We start from the raw sequence: 20,677 nt of genomic DNA, 5'->3' as shown, positions 1-20,677 counted from the left end.
GCCACCTACTGGAAGTAAGCATACACTCAATAGATGGGATAGAAGTTGGCAAGGATGAAAATAAAAGAGACCTAGAGTTGTTGACTAGTCTAAGTTTTCACTAATTAACATTATTACCATGTCCAAGTAGCAATAAACAAAGCAATCAAGATGCTGGGCTATGTGCAGTTTGCTACAATGTACTGATCAGTATAGTTTATTTCGCCCATAAAATACACACTCACAGCGCTTTATAGTATATGCTATGAAGGGCTTTGAGACGTCTTGAAGACTTGTTAAGGCGCTATATTGAATGCAAAGATTATTTATTATTATAGTTAAATACAGTTCAAATTCTCATTACTTGAGGTATAACCATGAGAGGTTCAATCTTATCTGCACTCATAATCCATACATGTGCAATTTCCAGCAGGAGTTACTAGATAGGAATTCTTCCTAGCCCAGGGACACTGAGGCCAATTGGATTGCACATATTACTGTACTGGCCAAGATCAGCTATCACAGCTCAAACTGGGGATCAAACCTGCAACTTTCCTGGTCTATATAACTCAGCATGATGTCACCCTGGACAACGGTTTATCAGCCTTTACTATTGATCTGTGCAGGACATGCATTTCTACCTTAATGAAACTGCCATGGCGAAGTCTCTTATTCTTCCTGTCATCTCTCAAATATTTGTAATTAATTTGACATGAAAGTATTTCATCCACAGTTATATTACTGGGAGCTTCAGAATCAGAACCAAACGCAGAAGCTGAAGATCCTCTTCCTTCCAGAGACTACCATTCGACTGAAAAACTTGATAAGCTATACTGCGTACATGGTCAGTGTGTCAGCATTCAACGCTGCTGGGGATGGACCCAGGAGTGACCCTGTTGAAGGCAGGACACACCAGGCCGGTAAGTGAACCTCTTAACAGTCGCTCTTTGGTAACTCTTTACAGATTATTCAGTTGTGGGTTAAAGTTCCATGTTGTCTGCTAGTGTCATTAAGAGGTTTAGAATTACCTGACTGGAATGTTTGATATCTCATCGTGTCACAGATCACGTTGCCTCAGGGGAGGAATATTTTTGTGCATCTCCACCCTTCCTTCCTTCCTAAAGTTCTTTTAGCGCTCAAGAACTTTAGCTGCACGGCCTGATACTTGTCTGGTTTAGACTTCACTACTCTTTCAAACTTTGGTTTGTGGGACTGAGGACAAGTCTGTACTTCCACATCTGGCTTGGATTACTGCAGACCTGCTTGGCATTATGTTGTGCACTTGCCAGCTCATTCCCAGGAAGTTCCATCTTACCTGTTCTCCCCAGCAGGATATTTTTAGGCAGATTGCTCATTTTATTAAAGGGTTGACCACACCAGAATTTGAACCCAGGACCCTCTAGTCCTAAGATTGGTGCTCAACCGACTGAACATGTTAACTACATTGGTGATGTGTAAGTCTGCCTCCTCACAACCCTCCCAGCACAGAAAAAAACATCCACAAGGTACATTCACATGGAGATCAGTAACAATAGGATAATATATAAGCGGATTATGAAGATCCATTTACTTTTCAAAAGGGCTGTGTCAAAGCGCCTTATCTGCAATTTTTTTTATATTCTATTAGTAACGCCGGAGCAGACTGGCTCGGGTGACTCCATTCTTTGATTTCATTTGGATTTTTGTACCTTAGGACAAAGGCTACAGAATGTACCGCCCTGTAAAACACTGGCTACCTGCAAGGTCTCAGGGTTCTTATATAACACAACCCAGCCCTTCCAGCTTCTCTGACTGTCTCTAGAATCAAGAGTTTGAATTGAATCTTTTCCAGAGCAGGGGACTTGTGCATGTTATTGGCTGCTTTGGAATCAGATTTTCAATAGGAGAGGCATCAGTGATCAAATTAGAAAGCTGAATCAATTCTGCCTCTATTCCTACCTTGGGGGCACACAGCAAGTTTTGCCGCAGTCTGCAGACAGCAGGGCAGTCTCCCTCCTTTTGTTTATTTTTCTTGCATTGCCGAATTGTTAAACTGGTTAAGTCATTATGTTGTAATGTTTTAATCATTTTCCAAATTAAAGCCTGACATCTTAACCAAAAGGAGATGAAGCATCTTACTTACCAATAGCCTAAACTACTGCACATCAACCAATACATTTATATTTGTAGTTTGTTTCTCGTGGCATACATATGTGGAACTCACGGTCTGGAGGGGTTGGATATTCTTCAGAATGGTTTCAGACCTAGGGTGACAAAAAAAAATAGTTTCTTGCTCCTCCTGCTCCATTCATCGATCCACAGGCAGGAGCTGATTTTGGAGAACCCAACATGTGAGAAATGTACTGAAATAAGCCTGTTTGTGTCAATTGAGATTCCATTAAGCTTTGCCACCCATCAGAGGCCTGAAGAAACTAGTTTTACTACTCTTGTGACTGAAAGGTTAAGGAGTTAGGTTTCTTTTCTAAATAAAACCACGGCTCTACAGTAATATCTGGTTACCATTTGTTGTGCACAATGTTGCATCCTTTCTGTAGAGTTTTCTCATTAAAATACATGAGGCCATTGAATACCAGTTCACATTTCGAGGCTGTATTATCCTGCTTTCAGTAAACCAATTGTCAACATTGAATCAGTTACATAAATTGAATTTTAGCTAGCTGGCGTATTTTAAAACAGGGTCATTCGTCAGTAGCTAGATTAATGGGAGGATCCATTAAATCATCATGCAAATTTCTGAATAGTTACGTCTGTTATTCTGTCAGTGATTTCAACGAGGGACCAAGCAGTGAGAATGGTAAAACCATTTACATTTTACTTCTGCTACAATGATCTTGTATATTTTAGATTATTTTTCTCTGCAAGCTTGATATCAGAATCAACACTTTTGTTTGTCCTGTTGGTTTTCAACAACAACAACTTTCATTTACTCAGCGCCCCTAACATAGTGTAGCGTCCGAAAGTGCTTGACGGTGAAGGAACAGGACACTGGGGAGGGGGAGGTGATCATAGGCTTGGTTGGAAGAGGAAGTCTTCATGAGCAAGGGGAAGGGCAAGGTGGAGGGATAGAGGAAGAGAGGTCCATAATTTGGGGACATAATGGCAGGAGGGAAAGTTTGGGGGAGCAAAGAATGTAGTTTCTGTAAAATACAGCCAGAAAAGCCATTTCCAAATTCAGCAGAAGGTCTTTTTTGCAGTAATTTTATTCACTGCACAAGTATTTAAAGTGGCATTCCAGTCAATCAACATTCCTTTCCAACTCATCTGATCAGTGAAGGGTCTCATAGCGCTCCTAGCATTCACACAACCTCCTCCAGCAGCAGTCATGAGCCTGTTCAGACTCAAGGTCTCTAGTGTTTTAGGTGCCAACTGACTAACAGGTCAAATGATTAGCTCTATGCCCAGATTAGTTTTGCTGCTACCTTTAACACAATCAGCATAGATGCTTGATTGCAACCAACTCTTCAAGATTCCTATTCCAATCTACACTGACACTGATACACAATATGGTAAATTAGATTCAACCACTGAGCTCCCCACCCATCTCTAACGTCCAAAAATTGTTTCAATATTCCACCTTTCGCCATAGTGAGCCTTTCGTAGCAGGCTTTGTGCATATGGTAACTGAAGTAACTCCTCCAGTTCCAGTAATAATTTATAAGACTTCCGTTTCCATGTAAATTAGCATTTATCTATGCAGAGTTTAGTTTGTTCAGAAATTGCCTTAGGTATGGTAAGATGTACATTGGGCTGTGACTGTCTGAAATTGAAGCACTTAATATAGTGATTTTCTTTTTTGTTTTTTTGTCTTTGTGTTTCTGAATGTATGAAAACAGCTCCAAGTGCTCCAAGTTACCTTCAATTCACAGAGGTCACCACTACCACATTGAATGTGACCTGGGGAGAGCCAGCCATGCCCAATGGAATACTAGAGGGATACCGCTTGGTGTATGAGCCACTTGAACCAGTACAAGGTGCAGTAGATATCAATAATAATCCTTGCATTTGATATAGCGCCTTATCACTACTTCGAGACGTCTGAAAGGGCTTCACAGAATATACTGTAAAGTGACTTGACTGTATATTTTGTGGGCGAAACGCGGCAGCCTGTTGCGCACAGCAGTGCCCCACAAATGGTCGTGGATTAATTGACCAATTATTTATTTATTTTTGAAGGGATTATTACCCCCAGAAAAGTGATCCGCCAATCAGCTAACAATCGGGTGCATTGAAAGATGGGCCAAATGCTATAACAACAAATTTTGTTTGTATAGCACCTTTCACATCGGGAGGAAGTCCAAAAGCGCCGAACAATCATGGATTTGAACCCGAGCTGGGGGTTGAGATTAGGAGAGGGCGGAGGGCAGGGAGTGTAGGGGATAAGAGAGTGATCAAAGGTGCAGTTGAACAAGGGAGGTGGGGAGCGAGGTCGAAGGGACCATGGGATGAAGTTCCAAAGGGAGAGGCTGAAGGCCCAACTGTCGATGGTGGGGTCAGCAGGGCCAGGGACGTGGAGAAGGGACAGGACAGGTCGGTGTGGAGTTAGCAGGTCACAGAGGTACCGAGCTGCTTTATTGCGTGTAATGGTTTCATCAATCCATTTAAAAAGCAGCACAAGTGTTTGTTTCAGAGCTCATTAGCAAAAGATACAACAATAACTTACATTTATATAGCATCTCAGCACTTATTCAAGGTTATGAATGCTTGAGCTCCCATTCCTCCACAGCATTGGTTCTCGTACCGTTTCCTTACTTCTCTTTCTCTATCTCCAGGTGTGAGTAAAGTGGTGACTGTGGATATTAGAGGCAACAATCAGCGTTGGTTGAAGGTTCGGGATCTTATTAAGGGAGTTACCTACTGCTTCCATGTCCATGCCAAAACCTACACCTTTGGCCCTGAGACACAAGCCAATATTACAGCTGGACCAGAAGATGGTAAGGGACAGAGTTTCATTCATCTGCAAGTGCACATTGCTGTCTCATTGAATTATTTCATATCGTCTCCAGATGACTGAGTTTAGTGCTATTGAATTGCAGCCCTATTCATATCATATTATTCCCAAAATACTCTGTTCGGCCCATTGATTTAGAGTCGTCATTCTGATTGTGAATCCAGACTGACAGCAGCCACCACAGCGCCCAGGTGGAGTTGCCATTTTACATGAAGAGGTAGAAAGGAGTTTGTTATTGCACACTGTCAATTTGGGCAGTCTTTGTTGACACACCTCACATCATGCTCTAAGGGAACAGAGTTTCTGTTGATTTTCCCCTTTGTATGGAGATAATTTCATTCTATTTTTCTCTCCATAAAAGAATCCATTACAAAATCATACAGCACTGTTAATCAGTGTGTTGTGTAAAGTCACGCTACCCAGGTACTGGTTTCAGAGGCAGGGATTTTCCAATCTTGGACAATGTGTCGGGTATCTGGCAAGTGATGTTCAGGCACTTCATGAAAGTAAGGAAGGTAAAAAACGAAAGGTCAAATTCTGCCCGTCCTCACCCACACTTTTTTTCTACCTCCTGTTAGTTGGGGTATGAACATAAGAATTGCTAGACAAAAGAAGACCAAAGTCCATCCAGTTTGCCTTCCACCATCCTGGCAGTCGCATGCACATGTCATGTCCCAAACTATATACTGTGTCCTAAGATATAACAATAATAATAATCCTTGCATTTGATTATAGCGCCTTATCACATCTTCGAGACGTCTCCAAGCACTTCACAGAATATATTGTAAAGTGAATTGACTGTATATATTGCATCCTAAAAGAAATCTATCTAATTTGCTTTTGAAAGAATCAACAGTTTTTGCTTCCACGGTCTCCCGAGGGAACCTTTTTCCTCAGATTTGTTTTGATTTTACCTCCCATTCAATCGCAGGCCATGCAGTTGAAGCCCTGTGTGGGAAGAATTCAATCTAGAAAAAACATTTGTTCCTTAACATTCTTGAATGATGCACTTTAGATTTGCGGAATAAAACAGAAAGCTACAAATAGTTGTGTATCATTGTAAAACATTTGTAGGCCACATAATGAAGTTCATTGACGTACAGGAGATCGATAACACCACGTAATATTTTTTCTGGTTTAATTTCTTGTGATCTTACTTCCAAATGTGTAACAGAGGAGCCCTTGGGCGTGGATTCACAAGGGAATCTGATGAACAGCATTTGTACTGTGACTGGTAGTTCCCTTCAGGATCTGCTATCATCATAAATATGACAGTCGCCATGGCAATTTCTGATTCAGTCAATATCCAGCCAGTCCTTTGTGTATTTAGACTTTTCCCACCTGCACAGAGCAGTCTAAATGGTACAAGAGTTTAGGATTTTGGCATGTCTGGAGAAATGAGATTATGGCGGAAATATCTCAAAGTAATACTTGTATAATTAAAAGAATACTGCGACTGAATTTCAAACACTCTTCAAATACATTAAACGCAGTTGATCAAAGAAAGTTCCTCCCTTCAGAGAACATCAAGTCTTCATGTCATAGCCAGCTCTCACTGATTGATTCCACCTTGGATTCAGTGTCACCTCAATGTCTACAATCACTTGTCATTTCAAGAAGTTAAAAATACAGTGCACGTCAACTTCACAAATCTCTTTCCTGATTAGACAATGTGCCCACTTGATTGGGCAGAGAAACGTTAAAATTCTTTCTGGTTAATAATAATAATCCTTGCATTTGATATAGCACCTTATCACAACGTCTCAAAGTGCTTCACAGGCAATACTGTAAAGTGGATTGACTGTGTATTCTGTGGGAGAAAATCTTTCAGTTTTGGTTAATCTTTAAACAGCCATGCATCATTCTTAAGCTCAAGTGTTTATAATTCTAAATGTATTCTTTCCCTAACTGAAGATCTGTCAAATGTTTGGCTTTGCGCAGGTTCTCCCGGTCCCCCTCTGGAGCCTGCTATTACTGAAACAGCGTCGGCCCTGACTGTTCGATGGGCACAGGGTGACCCTGGAGTTGGACCAATAACAGGCTATGTCATCGAGGCCCGACCTTCAGGTGAGTGCACGGTAACTTGAAATACCTTGAAATACTTGAAAAACCTGCAACAATGTTGGTGCCTTTTCTGAAGTTCTTTTATTCTGTGTTGAAAATACAGTAAATCCTGGCCCTCAATGACACATGCGCTGAAATAAAATATATATGTGCATATGCATCTTTGTTTCACTGTTTCTCAGCTACCTTCTCACGATTGGTTTCCCTTGTTAGATGAAGGACTGTGGGATACATTTGTGAAGGATATTCCCGGTGCTGCAACTTCACACGTAGTCAGCCGAGACCAACTGAAGCAAGGAGTGAGTTATGAATTTCGGATTATTGCAGCCAACAAGTTTGGGTATGGGGAGCCAAGCACACCCTCCATTGTGAGATCAGGTAATTGATTGATTATTAAGCTATCCAGTTCTTTAATAGCTGGTTAAACTCCAGTAGTATCCTAATCCACTGGGCCGCCCAAGCTTTGGCTCTTGCCAACTTGTACCTCATACTCTCCGGAACTAGGTGAGCAGTGTGCGCTCAACCAGGGAGAGAGTGCACACTTCATTCCAGACATGGGGAAATTTCCATGTAGTGGATGACATGTGGAGTTCTGTCAGGTTTGCAGTCTCTTAAGCATGGTAATTGTTTCCCATTGTGTCAGACACCTGGTTGTGACCAAAACAAAATGGTTATTTAAAACCCAGTAAATCCTATATGCTGGCAACCCAGGTGGTTTCCCCACAGGGAGAAATAGAGAGTGAATTGTGCTGGGATGCTCTTATCCATCTCTTAACATCTAGGTGGAGAGCAGTGTTCATATAGAGCTGGTCAGCAGGTTGTCTCCCACCATCTGGGCCAAGGATTATGAATGGTGCTGGATCCCGAAAGCAGGAAGAATAAAACAATATTGGTGATCTGCTGCATTGCCATTCCATTTTTTCACATTTTTCCTGATGTGTGTATCTGGAGATTGGCAAGATCTGAAGATGTATGTAGATTTCCACTCACATCTGAGGTTTTTTGTGCATTGAATCTTGATACTACATAGCAGATTCTGCCAATATGCGTTATGGCCGGATGTGAGGGACTGTACTCTCTCTGCCACAGCCTCTAGAGTCTGTGTTCCTAGTTTCTAATGTGTAGCCAGACTAGGATGTTATATGTTTGTAGGTTGAGCTTCATTTGCATTTCTAGTAGAGGTTTGGAGTCCATGAATACTTGTATGTAATATATGCCTGCCCATCCATCAAAGGGTGCACTCCAGGAGTCAGTTCTCTGCCTTTTGCTAAATTGATAGACGTTGGTGGATTTCCCATTAGAAGCTGACACTATAACTGTCGCTAAATTAATTGACTAGCAGAAAAGAAAATGGGTTCATCCAATGTTATCAGTAAGCGTTCAGACAGGCAGAGAATTACCCCCTCGGTTTCTCTCAGCTTAGCTTGAGACATTGGATTTGTATGTGACAGGCTGACATTGTGTAATTATTTACGTGTAACCTTGGCTCTACGATGGGCAGGAACGAATAATCCCTCTGAAATGATGGAGCAAGTAGGGTAGATGTGGCATATTCGCGCGTCACTTGCACTTTGTTGTGGTTTTTCAGCAGCTCAGATGGCCAATCCTCCATTTTACGAAGAGTGGTGGTTCCTGGTGGTGATTGCTCTCTGCAGCCTGATTCTCATTCTGCTAATGGTGTTTGGACTGGTCCTACACGGGCAGAGCAAGAAGTACAAGAACAACAACGCAGGTCAGATATCCAGAAATATATGGACGAGAGCGCTGTGGATTTTAATGTAGGCATCAATTTTATTTGACAAAAATATAAATAGAAGGTCATGTTGGACATGCATTATTAGGTTATTGAGGCAGTTAATGAACACCTTGATGTGCTCAAATCTCATGCTCCTAACATAATATAGAAAATAACAATAAGGCATGATAAGATGCTAAGTCAAATGCAAGGATTATTATAACAATGTTTATTTCTCCTTGGTCTAAAAAGATCTCCTCCAGTAAATAAAACAAGAATGTTTTTCCTTTGAACTGTATGAAACTGATATGCGACTTGCTTTATGGCATAGCGTTTTTGCAAGAAAAATCTTGATCCACATTTGGCAAATATTGTAAAATTTCTGTCTACTCATGCCTTCCCAGCAGCTAACACTTTTATGAGACGTTTCATTGGAGTTATAGAAACATAGAAACCTACAGTGCAGAAGGAGGCCATTTGTCCCATCAACCCTGCACTGGCTCAGAGAGCACATTTGTATCTTATACAAATGTACTCTGTGAGGTTATACAAATGTGAAAAGACACAAAACAAGTAAGGGTTTACACAGCCCAACAAACCCGCTCTTTCCAACTGTGAATAGGTTGCACTGTTACAGGCTCAAACTCAATTATTGATCTCCTGGGAGAAAATTCTGAGAAGATAAATGATTGTGATATTTCTCCCTGAAGAAATGAATCGTGGTGGTCAGTTTGACATTGTAATCTATATTATTCAACCCCGATCAGTGCCTTTCCACAAATGAGATTGCGATTGTCCCGTCAGGACATGAACCAGTGGTCAATAGAGTATTTGATCATTTGCATCTTATTTTGTAATCTTTTGTCCTGTCTGTTATCAGATATTTGGAAGAAGGTAATCAACATTTCACTACTACTGATGGAAGTCACTACCCCGGGGGATGGGGAGGCAGGGGATGGACCTTTTTTTTCGAACTTCTGGTGACTAAATGTTTGACTAAATTTTGGGTTAAATATCGTCCTGCTGTGCTTTGTAGGCATTCGTGGAGTCCTGTAGCTCAGTGGTTAGAGCACTCGCTTTGCAAGCGAGAGACCTGAGTTCAATTCCAGGCAGAGGGCGAAACCTTGGGCAAGTTTCCTTACTCCACACAGAGCCTAATAATAATCCCTCCAAAACCAAAAACAATAATAAATTGATCATTTTCAATCTACGACTGTTTGTGGGACATTGCTGTGCGCAATTGGCTGCCGCGTTCGCCCACAAATATACAGTCAATTCACTTTACAGTGTGTTCTGTGAAGCGCTTTGGGACGTCCTCCCGACGTGAAAAGCGCTATATCAAATGCAAGGATTATTATTATTATAATTGTTTCTCCGTTAAAATAGTTCAGTTCTGTGACTCTCTCCTCATAACTTTGTTTTCACTCTTAGAATTGTCATTCTCAATCTTGTCAATCTGCTTATGAAGGTAGTTTTCCCCAAACCACACACAATATTTAAAATGTAGCCTCCCCAATAAATTAACAATAACAATAATAATCCTTGCATTTGATATAGCGCTTTATCATCTCGTTGAGATGTTTCAAAGCGCTTCACAGAATATATTGTAAAATGAATTGACTGTATATTTTGTGGGTGAAACTCGGCAGCCAATTGAGCACAGCAGTGTCCCACAAACAGTCACGGATTAATGATTAATTAATGTGTTCCTTGCACATAATAATAAGCAGGGTTGTTATTACTTTATTATTGCTATCTGAAACTTTATTTTTATTTTTGGCAGCATTCTATCTTTCACTAATCAGTGTAGAAAAGACAGGAACAAAATCAATAAATTTGGACCTGAGTAATAACAAGAACCACAAATGTATGACCTCATTTGTTTAGGTAAAAATACTTCAAGTGTGGAAGAGACACTAACCTTGGATAATGGAGGATTCACAGCACTAGAGCTGAATAGTAGACACCTGACTGTCAAGAGTTCTTTCTGTAAGAAAAATGGCACCAGGTAAGGACAGATACCAGATCATACCAGGACTTTGTACATGCTTTGTGCTTTAATGTTATGAATATAACCACCGTGCATTTTCAATTGCTGTATACGTATGTCACATTAGCAAATCATATTTTTATTCACATTTGATTATGCCCAGTTCTGTCTGTGTGTGTTTATGTGTGCATATACAGTAAACAAATTATATCAGTTGGAACCATACATACATTTAATATGACTTATGCAAAGTATGAGTTATCTCAAACTTGCATAGAATATAAAGTCTTGAACGAGACTTGCGCAGATGTGTGACTTAGGCGATTATACAGTTTATACAGATCAGACTTAGGCGAGTTTTTCTGTACACCAGTACGAGTTTTACTATTATTACACCAGTTTTTTAAACCAACTGATCTATGATGGTCATCTAATGTCAGTACCAACAATCAATTGATAAAGCAGATTTCATTGTGTCTGGAAATGATTGATCTTTCTAGGTTTCCACCACGACCAAGTCCAGGAGGACTGCACTATTCTGATGAGGATCTGTGTAATAACTACAATGGAGCTGTACTAACAGAGAGCACAACTCTGACAGAGAAACCCACGGAAATGTCAGAGTCAGAGGTAAGCACACAGTTAAAGTCTTCAGTTACAGATTGTCTTTATTTTCTGTAGCCTCTGGGACCTACTTGTACTGGTCTGCCATTGAATGAGTAAAACTCACACTTTTATCTGGCATCAACTACACACCAAGACATACAAGTTTCCTATAGCCTGGAGGGAGTGGGGTGTAATTACCTCTATATCAGTTTTGTACATGTGTCTTTAAGTACAGGTCAAGCACTACATCATAGCTTTGGAATTGAATAAGTGGTACAGAAATCTTTGAGAAGCTTTTTTGAAGAAGACAATGTTTAGAAAAGGGAGTATTTTTAAACTGAATATGCTGGGCACACAAGGGTAGATTGTGGATTCTCATGACTTGCTTGTCTCAATGGTGCTGTCATATGGCACTTCAGAGGCTGAATGGATTATCTCCGAACAGCTGGTTAAGTAATGTCACTGGCAGAGGCTGGAGATCACATCTGCCAGCACATCATTTGACCAGGAATTGGTGAGTGATGTTGGAAAACTAAGAGGGACAGATAGAGGGAGATAACAATAATAACAACAAATTACATTTACACAGCACCTTTCATGTCTGGAGTAAGTCCCAAGGTGCTGGACAGTTAAGGTTTTGGACCTGAGCAAGGGATTGGGATCAGGAGGGCGGAGGGCAGGGAGGTAGAGGTGGGTGGGTGACCTAAGGCACGGTCGAAGAGGAGGGTGTTGATACTGGCCTTGAAGGAGGCGAGGGAGAGAGGCGAAGGGACTGGGATGGATTTCCCCAGGGTGCAGGCTGAGAGGCTGAAGGCCCAACTAAAATAAAGTAATAAAATAATTTAGAATAAGAGCAACCAAACAAGTGACAAAATACCTTTACTCCTTTTTCAGGCGACCGACAGTGATTATGATGGTGAATTGCCAAAAAGTACACACTCATTTGTGAACCATTATATGAGTGATCCCACCTACTACAATTCATGGAAAAGACAGCCAAAGGGGCTTTCCAGAGCGTCAGCCTACACTTACGAGGAGTGCACAGATGTCGAACAGGAGCCCTTCTATCCTACTGTGATCACAACACAGAGTACAGGAGGTGCCTACACACCCACGGGGCAGCCTGCCTCGGGATCACGGACTCCTGTGACAGGGTTTTCTTCTTTCGTTTGATATTCAAAGATGCACAGCATTGAGACAATTCCTCAAATGTTCCTTGACTCAATGGACCAATATGCCAAATAAAGTGACTCACAATTCCAGATGTGGAAAAAAAGTGGGCTAATGGAGAAGATCTGAAAGCAAAGCTGCCTGAAAAGTGCCTTTTCACCAGGTCATCTGGTTCCATCAACAGATTAGTGATGCTTCTAAAATCTGCTTTCCATTCATTTGAATGAGAAAATGTTGTCTTTTTGCCCTGAGTAGCTGGCTTTGAAATAGTCCAGACTAATGGATGAAAGCTTCCTCTCAATAAACCAATTAGAAAGGTTTGAGCAATCTCCGCCTAGACCAGACCAGAGCAGCAAATTGCCTATAATTAAGCACTAAATCAGCATTGAGGTTTAGAGAAGCCATCAATTGGCTGGTGTGGGAAAGGGAAAGTGATGACCGCAATAGCCGCCTTTTTTGTGGGGTTAGGGAACATGGTTGGGCTGGAGGAGCTGGCACTACATCTGCCTCAGACCTATGTTCCACTCCTGGCCCCTTGATGCCAATAGAGTCCAAAGGCTGAGAACAATGTTCTCTTTTACTTCACTATGTTTTGCCCATAAAGTACACAGTAAATTCACTTTACTGTGTATTCTGTGAAGCGTTTTGAAACATCTTAACGACGTGATAAGGCGCTACATCAAATGCACGTATTATTATAATTATTACTAATACTCCTCACCTTGGAGAGCACTAAAACTGATTTGGTGGAGGGGAAAGAAATGGATTAAATTACACTGTCTGGCAGCCACTTGGTGGTTAAAAATAGATGCACTGCTCAAAACTGACCCTACAGGCCACAAATAGCACTGATACAGAGGTTGTGTGTGATGTATATCTTTTATCTTTTCCTTACTCCACACACCTCTATTTACCTAGCAGTAAGTAGGAACCCGGTTGTTAGTTGATTGGCACATCACTTTCTGGGGGTAATGATCCCTTAAAAAAAAATAATTTGGTCACTCAATCCACGACTGTTTGTGGGATACTGCTTTGCACAAATCGGTGCCACGTTTCACCCACAAAATATGCAGTCAGTTCACTTTGATTCTGCGAAGTGCTTTGAGACGTTCTCAATGACGTGATAAGGCATTATATCAACAACAACAAAATGACATTTGTATAAGGATCTCACGTCAGGAGGATGTCCGAAGGCATCAAATGCAAGGATTATCATCATTATGAATATCGCCCCATCAACTCAAACTGCTGTAAGCTGTAAGATCATGGTGGTATGCTGAGGTTACAAAAAGGCATATTTCAGGCAGCATTATATTGCCTCTTTTCACAATAAGTTAAATATTTGGTACCTTATTGTAAAATAAGTGAAACCAGCACTTCCACCAGCACTCCACTGCTCTGATGCTTCTGTATTGGTGTCCCACTCCTTTGGCAATAGTTTATTGAAAAACAATAGGGTGGATGAAAGAAAAAGTTAATGTGAGTCCAGAAAATATTGCAGTAGCTAGAAGTAACTAGAAGATAACTTCATCTCAATTCAAAGACCGAAAGCTCTCAATCTAGTCTCTCTTTCTAAAGCAGCAGGAATTCACGTCGGGATTGCACTTAGATTGCCTCGGTTTGTATTCCCCTCTGAATGCTTGGAGTGAGTGAAATGACCGCTAAATGTAGAATATTTCTCCGACCATCAGCCACAATCATTTAACATTTCACCAAAATTGTCTTAAGTATTTAAGTTAAGTGTAAAACTTTTTAAAAAAAACGTTTGAGCAAGTCACAGTTTCTAGATTTTATTTCGATTCAGAGATCCCAGATTTGTTTCTCCAATTTAGAATGATAGAATCATAGAATATTACAACACAGAAGGAGACCATTCGGCCCATCATGCCTGTAACTCTTTGAAGGAGTTACCAACTAGTCTCACCTCCTGCTCGTACCCAACAGGCCTGTAAATTTTTCCTTTTCAAGTACCTATCCAAATCTCTTTTGAAACCTACTATTGAATCTGCTTCCACCATCCTTTCAGGCAGTGAATTCCAGATCCTAACAACTCTCTGGATAAAAAAAATTCTTGTCTCTCTGGTTCTTCTGTTGATATTGGATCTCTACACTCCTCAACCAGAGCTGAAGTTAGCGAGCTGAAGTACTTTATGACAGTGGCGAGCGGCAGCTCAGGAGAGAAGAGTGTAGAAGAGTGACAGAACTTGTACCTCACATCCCTGAAGCGTTCTCTTTGCCGTACAGACCTGCAGCAGCTGCAGAAAAGGTTCTGCCCAACCGAGACTATCCCTCGTATGGAAGGAGCCTAGAGTGTAATATAAAGCACAAGAGAACAATTACGTCACACGATTGGATTTGTACTTAACTTTACATGTGATTTCCTCTCAGATCAGAGACACTGGTGCCAAAAAATAATCATTACTTTGCTAATTGCATGTTTAGCATTTTTCAACCAATTCAAAATGGCTCTTCTCACCAAACATTGTTCCATTCAAACATGAGCTTATTCTAAATAAACGACTTCCCATTTTATTTATTAAACTTTGAATTTTACAAGACGTGTAATTCAACTGCATGTGTATCTAGAAACACCAAGTTGTTTTTCAGCATATGAATGATGTTTTGATCTGATCTTCACAAACTAATTCAATTGCTTTTTACTAAAGCATATGACCACTGGCCATCCATCCACAAGTTCACCAATATTAACTTATTAAGTATTAATAGACCAATTCGCTAGAGACCCCAGAATGTTCAAATTTCTCAAACATATTTTATTCACTGGAGTACAGTATAATGTTAATTGATTTTTTTAGGACAAAAAACTACTGGAACTTGCTCCAAGAATTCCGAAGCATTTTGCTAACAGATTGGACACTTTTTGATGAAGTAAAACATTATTGTTACATTTGAAGACCCTCCGTGTCATGTTTAGAAAGCCGAACTTACAATTTAATATGTAATTAACCACTAAACCACTTTTTTGCAATTTTTTTATTTAAACAAATGTATTTAGGTAATTTTGTATTGTGGTTTGTTTACACTTTTCAAATTATTTTCATCAGCTTGCTTTTCTAAATAATGAAGTAGCTCATTGAACTCATTGAAGTAAATGAACTCTTAACTGTAATAGTGCACATTACTGAATGCACGTTGTATTGCAACGTTGTCAATGAAGTGCATTTAAAGCACATTTTGCACTAAGATCTTGAGTATAATGAGAATTGTTCAAACAGAACCTGAAGACCAAAATGTATTTATTACAATATATAAAGCATTTTGCTCTGTTATATATTTTATCCCTATTTTTATATTTTATCATGTTTATTGATTTTATGTAAACTTTATAGTATACTTTGATAATGACCGTTACTTATTAATTTCCTAATATCATGTACACATATCTTTTTTTAAAAGAATCCCAAGATACAGTATTTTGTTTTTAGACATTTGTAAATTCGGAGGAAGCACATTACATTTCTTCTTCAGAGCTGACGACATACAACAGAAGTTTTGACCATTTTGTGCAAAGAGAAACTTGCTATAAGGGTTTATGATCTTTCACCTTCAGTGTAGCACTATTGAGTTGAAACCAAATTACAATCTGATTTAAGTTAAGAGATTTCTAATGACATCTCATCGTTGCAGTAAAAATAGCATTGGAAAATTATTCCTTTACAGCATTTCTGAAAAATATTAATGTTCTGGGGCAGTTGGATGATGGATGATGCTAGGTATTTGTGCTGTTTAATACATTCTGTGTTTAACTTTGCGGGTTGGGGTTGCTACATTTGGTATTGGTCCATAGAGAAAAAGACCGGGACAGATGCTTTGAATATGTTATGGAAAAAAAACATGTGGAAACTGGAGAACACTTTTGGTTTATTTTTATATAGGAGAATTATCCTCTGATAGTACCATGTGAAGAGTTTGGAAGATGTTTAATTGCCACTGTCGTACTGTCAATGAAGGGAACTCTACCCAGCACACCTTGAATGCACTCTCAAGCCATATGAATATTGCTTTGATTAAATACGTCTGCGTCTCTGCGTTTTTATTTTTTCAATAATTTTATTTGGTACTTTTTAAAAGGAAATGATTGGTAAATGTTTTGCTAGCAATATGTATATGAATGTGTATTTTTAAGATACATTTTTGTACAGCTGAATTTGTACCCCTTTATGAAATTCCATTGAAATATGAAATGTATTTGAGCGGAGATTGAAAGATTGAGATCTGCCCATGGCAAACTTGAGTACATCACAGATGTATGTACTGTCACAGTTCTTCAGTACTATGCATTGTTTTATCCAATGCAGGGCCAATATACTATTTTAACAGTACTTGGCCTTGGAATGTTACAGCATAGATTGGAACTATTAAAACAATCTTAAGTATGAATTGATTTTAAAATATCTCCCTAGGTTTCTTTTTGTTGCAATAACTATACAATTGAAGAAGTTAGTATAGAATCTATTTTTTTTGTCACTAGACTTAGTTCACTTAGTCTCTTTGTAAATATTATGTTGAAAATTCTCACTGTGTGTCAGAGACATCTAGTGATAGTTAAAGGATGTTGCACCAATTGTTTTATTAAAGCACTTGAGTGGGAATGGGTACCTCCAAGATTTTGAACATTAACATAGCCTTTCATTGTCTTCTTTCCCTCATGGTAACTGATTAGAAGTGTTAATGACACGATTATTAACAACCAGGAAAGCTCTATCGCACAATGATGTGTTCGGTTATTGTGGGAAGGAGGGCAGGAATTCCAATCTAAAATAGCCGTTAAGTGAAACAACAGCAACAAGATTACATTTGTATAGCACCTTTCACGTTGGGAGGACATCACAAGGCACTGGACAGTCATAAAAGTCATAGTCTGAAAATGTTCGTTCAAAGCAGGATTTTATCTTAGTTGATATTTACCTTATGCGCAGAAACGTTTTGGATGTAGATGTGTCTCCTTCGACTAGGGATGGACGTGGTCAGTTAATCTTAAAATGTTAATCTTAAAATCGGCTGTTCCACGGTAATAAAGATAACATTGCTAATGGCAGAAAGTAAATCGACTCATTGTCTCAAGTAGTGGATCAATTTGCATGCCAGTTTCCCACTGCTTCAAACAATCCTTTGTGGATACTAAAAAAGATATAAAAGACAAAAGTATAAATTGCTGGCGTGTCTGGACGTCTGTTAGGGTAGTTTGTAGAAAACCAACCCACTGTCATAGGTAAAAGGGATCCATCGCAGTTGGTATGAAAAATCAGCCACTACACACTTAACATTTGGACAAATCTTCTTAAGAAAAATGAACATCAAATAATACTGGCATCCACCGATTCCCACTGAATGCTAGATTTTCTTTGAAATTACTTTTATAGTAATTCCTAGTTTTCCTAATTTTGTCTCCAAATTAAATGATAGATTACTTTCCCTTTTAGCAGGAGGATAAGGTACTTCAGAGAAAGAGTAAGAGGAGTTTAAAAAGATCCCTCCAATCTTTTGACAACATGTTGTAGGATGTATCACTGTTGGGTATTATGCTGTATTTATATCTAATTTTTCAAATAGATTCAATGTGTAATTGACACTCAAACTACAACCTAAATTGGATTTGTGGTTAGAAGTAAATTGTGCTGAGGAACACCTGCCCAAACCAGAAGTTGGCTTCACGAGGAAGCGATTGCAGTGACTGCAGTATAAATACGAAAACTCTAGGTCAATTTGGTCTGCACTCTAAAATGGACCCTTAAATGTTCTTAAGCTTTTCAATGAAAGCATTGGTACTGAGCAATTTTAAATAACCTGCAATTTAGCGAATCCCTTCACGTGCACATTCGTAAAATTTTCGAGTCCCCAAGGCAAGTAGAAGCTATTAATGCTGTGTATCCGGCTGTGAATCAGTTTGCTGCTGAAAGTGATTTGAGATTACCCCAAGTAGTACAAATAGGGCATCAAATCTACATCGGCACCTAAAACAATGTTGTCTGTGCCTCTACCAAGTAATGCTGGTTTCAAAGTCCTTTCTTTGCTGGCTTGTAAGGTGACTACCTATTAAGATGCTACCTGTCGACATGGAATCCGTGTGATAACAATATCGATTAGGTTCTGGTACACTCTTCAGGCTCTACATAATGTGTATTAATATCTGGTTTAATATCTATCGTATTATATAGTTCCCTTCTCGTGCTTATTAAGAACATAAAATAAGAAATGGCAAGGTGAAAGGTTCAAGGTCCATCTAGTTCGCCTTCCACTATCCTGGCAGTCGTTTGAAATGTCGTGTCCTAAACTATATATTGTAGCTCGAGATGTTGTTTTCTAACGGATTTGTTCTTGAAAGAATCAACACTTTCTGCTTCCACTGTCTTCCCTAGGGAGCCTGTTCCATATCTTTACCACTCACTCACTGAAGTAGTGTTTCCGTGTGTATATACTGAGGTACATAATGTATACTTAAGTCTGTGGCCAATACTATACGGAAAAAATTTTAAAAGACCATAATCTTCTGCTCAATTGTGCATAAATGAGATTTAAAAAATCAACTGAGTTTGTGCCAAAAGAGTTGATGGTCAGACTGTGCTAAACTTAGCCTCTCAACAATTTATATTTCAATGATATCTTTACTGTTGTCTGTGCAGTTGGTGTATGGCAAAGAATGCTACCCTTTTCAGAAGACTTATCTAATCAGAGGTTATGAAAATAGTTACCTTTTAAACGTCAAGATGTGTTATTTTTATTCAATGCGAAAGGTTTGTTTGAATTCAGTGTTGTAACTTAAAATATGACAGAATTAATGAGCTCCCCTAATGATCGAGTGAGTAAGGGCATAGTACAAAGCTGTACAAGACCAGAAGGTCCTATGTTCAATGTTCAAAGAAGAACAGTTTGGGCAAAGATACAACTATTTCTTCTAAATACATTTAGCCTTCAGCAAAGACTTGAAACGGGATCTAATTGTGCATGAAAACAGACTGACAAATTAAAGCATGATCAGGTTCACACAACATGTCATACATGTGAACAGCTGAAATTCTTTTGGGTACTGATGGCCAAGTGTGTTGGCAACCAGAGAAGCAGTGATGTCCTCATATAAATGATCTTAAGCTCTGTAAAACCCATAATTGTTCATTTCCCATATTCATTATTATATTATGAATAAATTATAAATGACAGCTACGATCCATTCGGAAGGTGGCTACAAAAGTAGTGCAGCACTTCACACTGTTGGGGTTCATATCATCAACTTCATTTTGATTTTATTAGAACATCGTGAAGTCAGGAAGAAGAAACGCCTGTTCAGCCCATTGCGCTTGTTCCTTAAGTGACCACTCAAAGCCTATCCACCAACTGTACATCTCACAGGTAATATTACACAGATTTAATGAGAGCATTGTAAGCATTCAGTGGATTTCTGACGATACCACGTCGATGGACCACAGTATAAAGATTATTCTATAATCACACTTATTTTTGGACAAAATTTTTGACCTTCCCTCTCAGTGACTCCACTACAACAAAGCCGCCACCTACCCCCAATAAACCACTAGTTTCAACAATCCTAACACGTCAAAATAAAAGGGCATGACACTAGGGAATTCCATCTCAAGGAGAACTGCCCTCCACCATCATTGTACAAGAGCAGACGGCGAGGAAAGTTCCCAACGTCTGTCAACTCGGTAACAATTGTGCGGTGACGTCAGTTAAAAATTGTTCTAAGAGAAACATGTCTCAAATGAGCCATTATTCTGTCTTAACTGCATGTGACGTTACTACAAGTTCCTTATTAACAGCAGGATCTGGTCTTGGAATCACCCCTGGATGTATCTCTCTTCAAACAAATTGTTAGATTGGATTTTGCACTGAAGACAACTTTGAAAAATTCCCAAGTGGGGCCAACCTGCTACATGAAGTTCAACCAACTTCAAGGTCCATTTAGCACTTGAAATCCATAATTCCGTAAGTTTGTTAGTTGGTTGTATTCCTGGTATTGTTCCTTAGTAACGCAGTACACTTATCCTCTGTGTGTCATGTCTGTTAGACTTGCTACTATGGCTGCTGCTGTTTTGTATGACGCAATTTATTTATTATTTGCATAATTTCTCTCAATTAAAACAATTTTGAATAGGTGGTGTGTTTCTCTTTTTGTTGTTGATTCACGCGCCAGTTTTTCCCGTTTTAA

At 39.4% G+C, this 20,677-nt stretch overlaps 1 protein-coding gene across 1 annotated transcript in view; it reads left to right on the top strand.

Moving 5' to 3' along the window:
* sdk1a (sidekick cell adhesion molecule 1a) overlaps positions 1–12,607 on the top strand; it is a 305,217-nt gene extending 292,610 nt beyond the window's left edge. The window contains exons 39-47 of the mRNA XM_042340967.1: positions 713–899; positions 3,813–3,950; positions 4,749–4,910; positions 6,869–6,994; positions 7,205–7,369; positions 8,580–8,723; positions 10,614–10,734; positions 11,217–11,346; positions 12,217–12,607. Coding sequence (XP_042196901.1) covers positions 713–899; positions 3,813–3,950; positions 4,749–4,910; positions 6,869–6,994; positions 7,205–7,369; positions 8,580–8,723; positions 10,614–10,734; positions 11,217–11,346; positions 12,217–12,495 — 1,452 coding nt within the window. The 3' untranslated portion in view covers positions 12,496–12,607. The remainder of the gene's footprint in view (positions 1–712; positions 900–3,812; positions 3,951–4,748; positions 4,911–6,868; positions 6,995–7,204; positions 7,370–8,579; positions 8,724–10,613; positions 10,735–11,216; positions 11,347–12,216) is intronic.
* Positions 12,608–20,677: the final 8,070 nt, after the last annotated feature.

This window comes from Callorhinchus milii, unplaced genomic scaffold (genome assembly GCF_018977255.1).
Source record: "Callorhinchus milii isolate IMCB2004 unplaced genomic scaffold, IMCB_Cmil_1.0 Scaffold16, whole genome shotgun sequence".
NCBI classification, from domain to species: domain Eukaryota; kingdom Metazoa; phylum Chordata; class Chondrichthyes; order Chimaeriformes; family Callorhinchidae; genus Callorhinchus; species Callorhinchus milii.
This window is presented reverse-complemented; position numbering and strand designations above follow the sequence as displayed.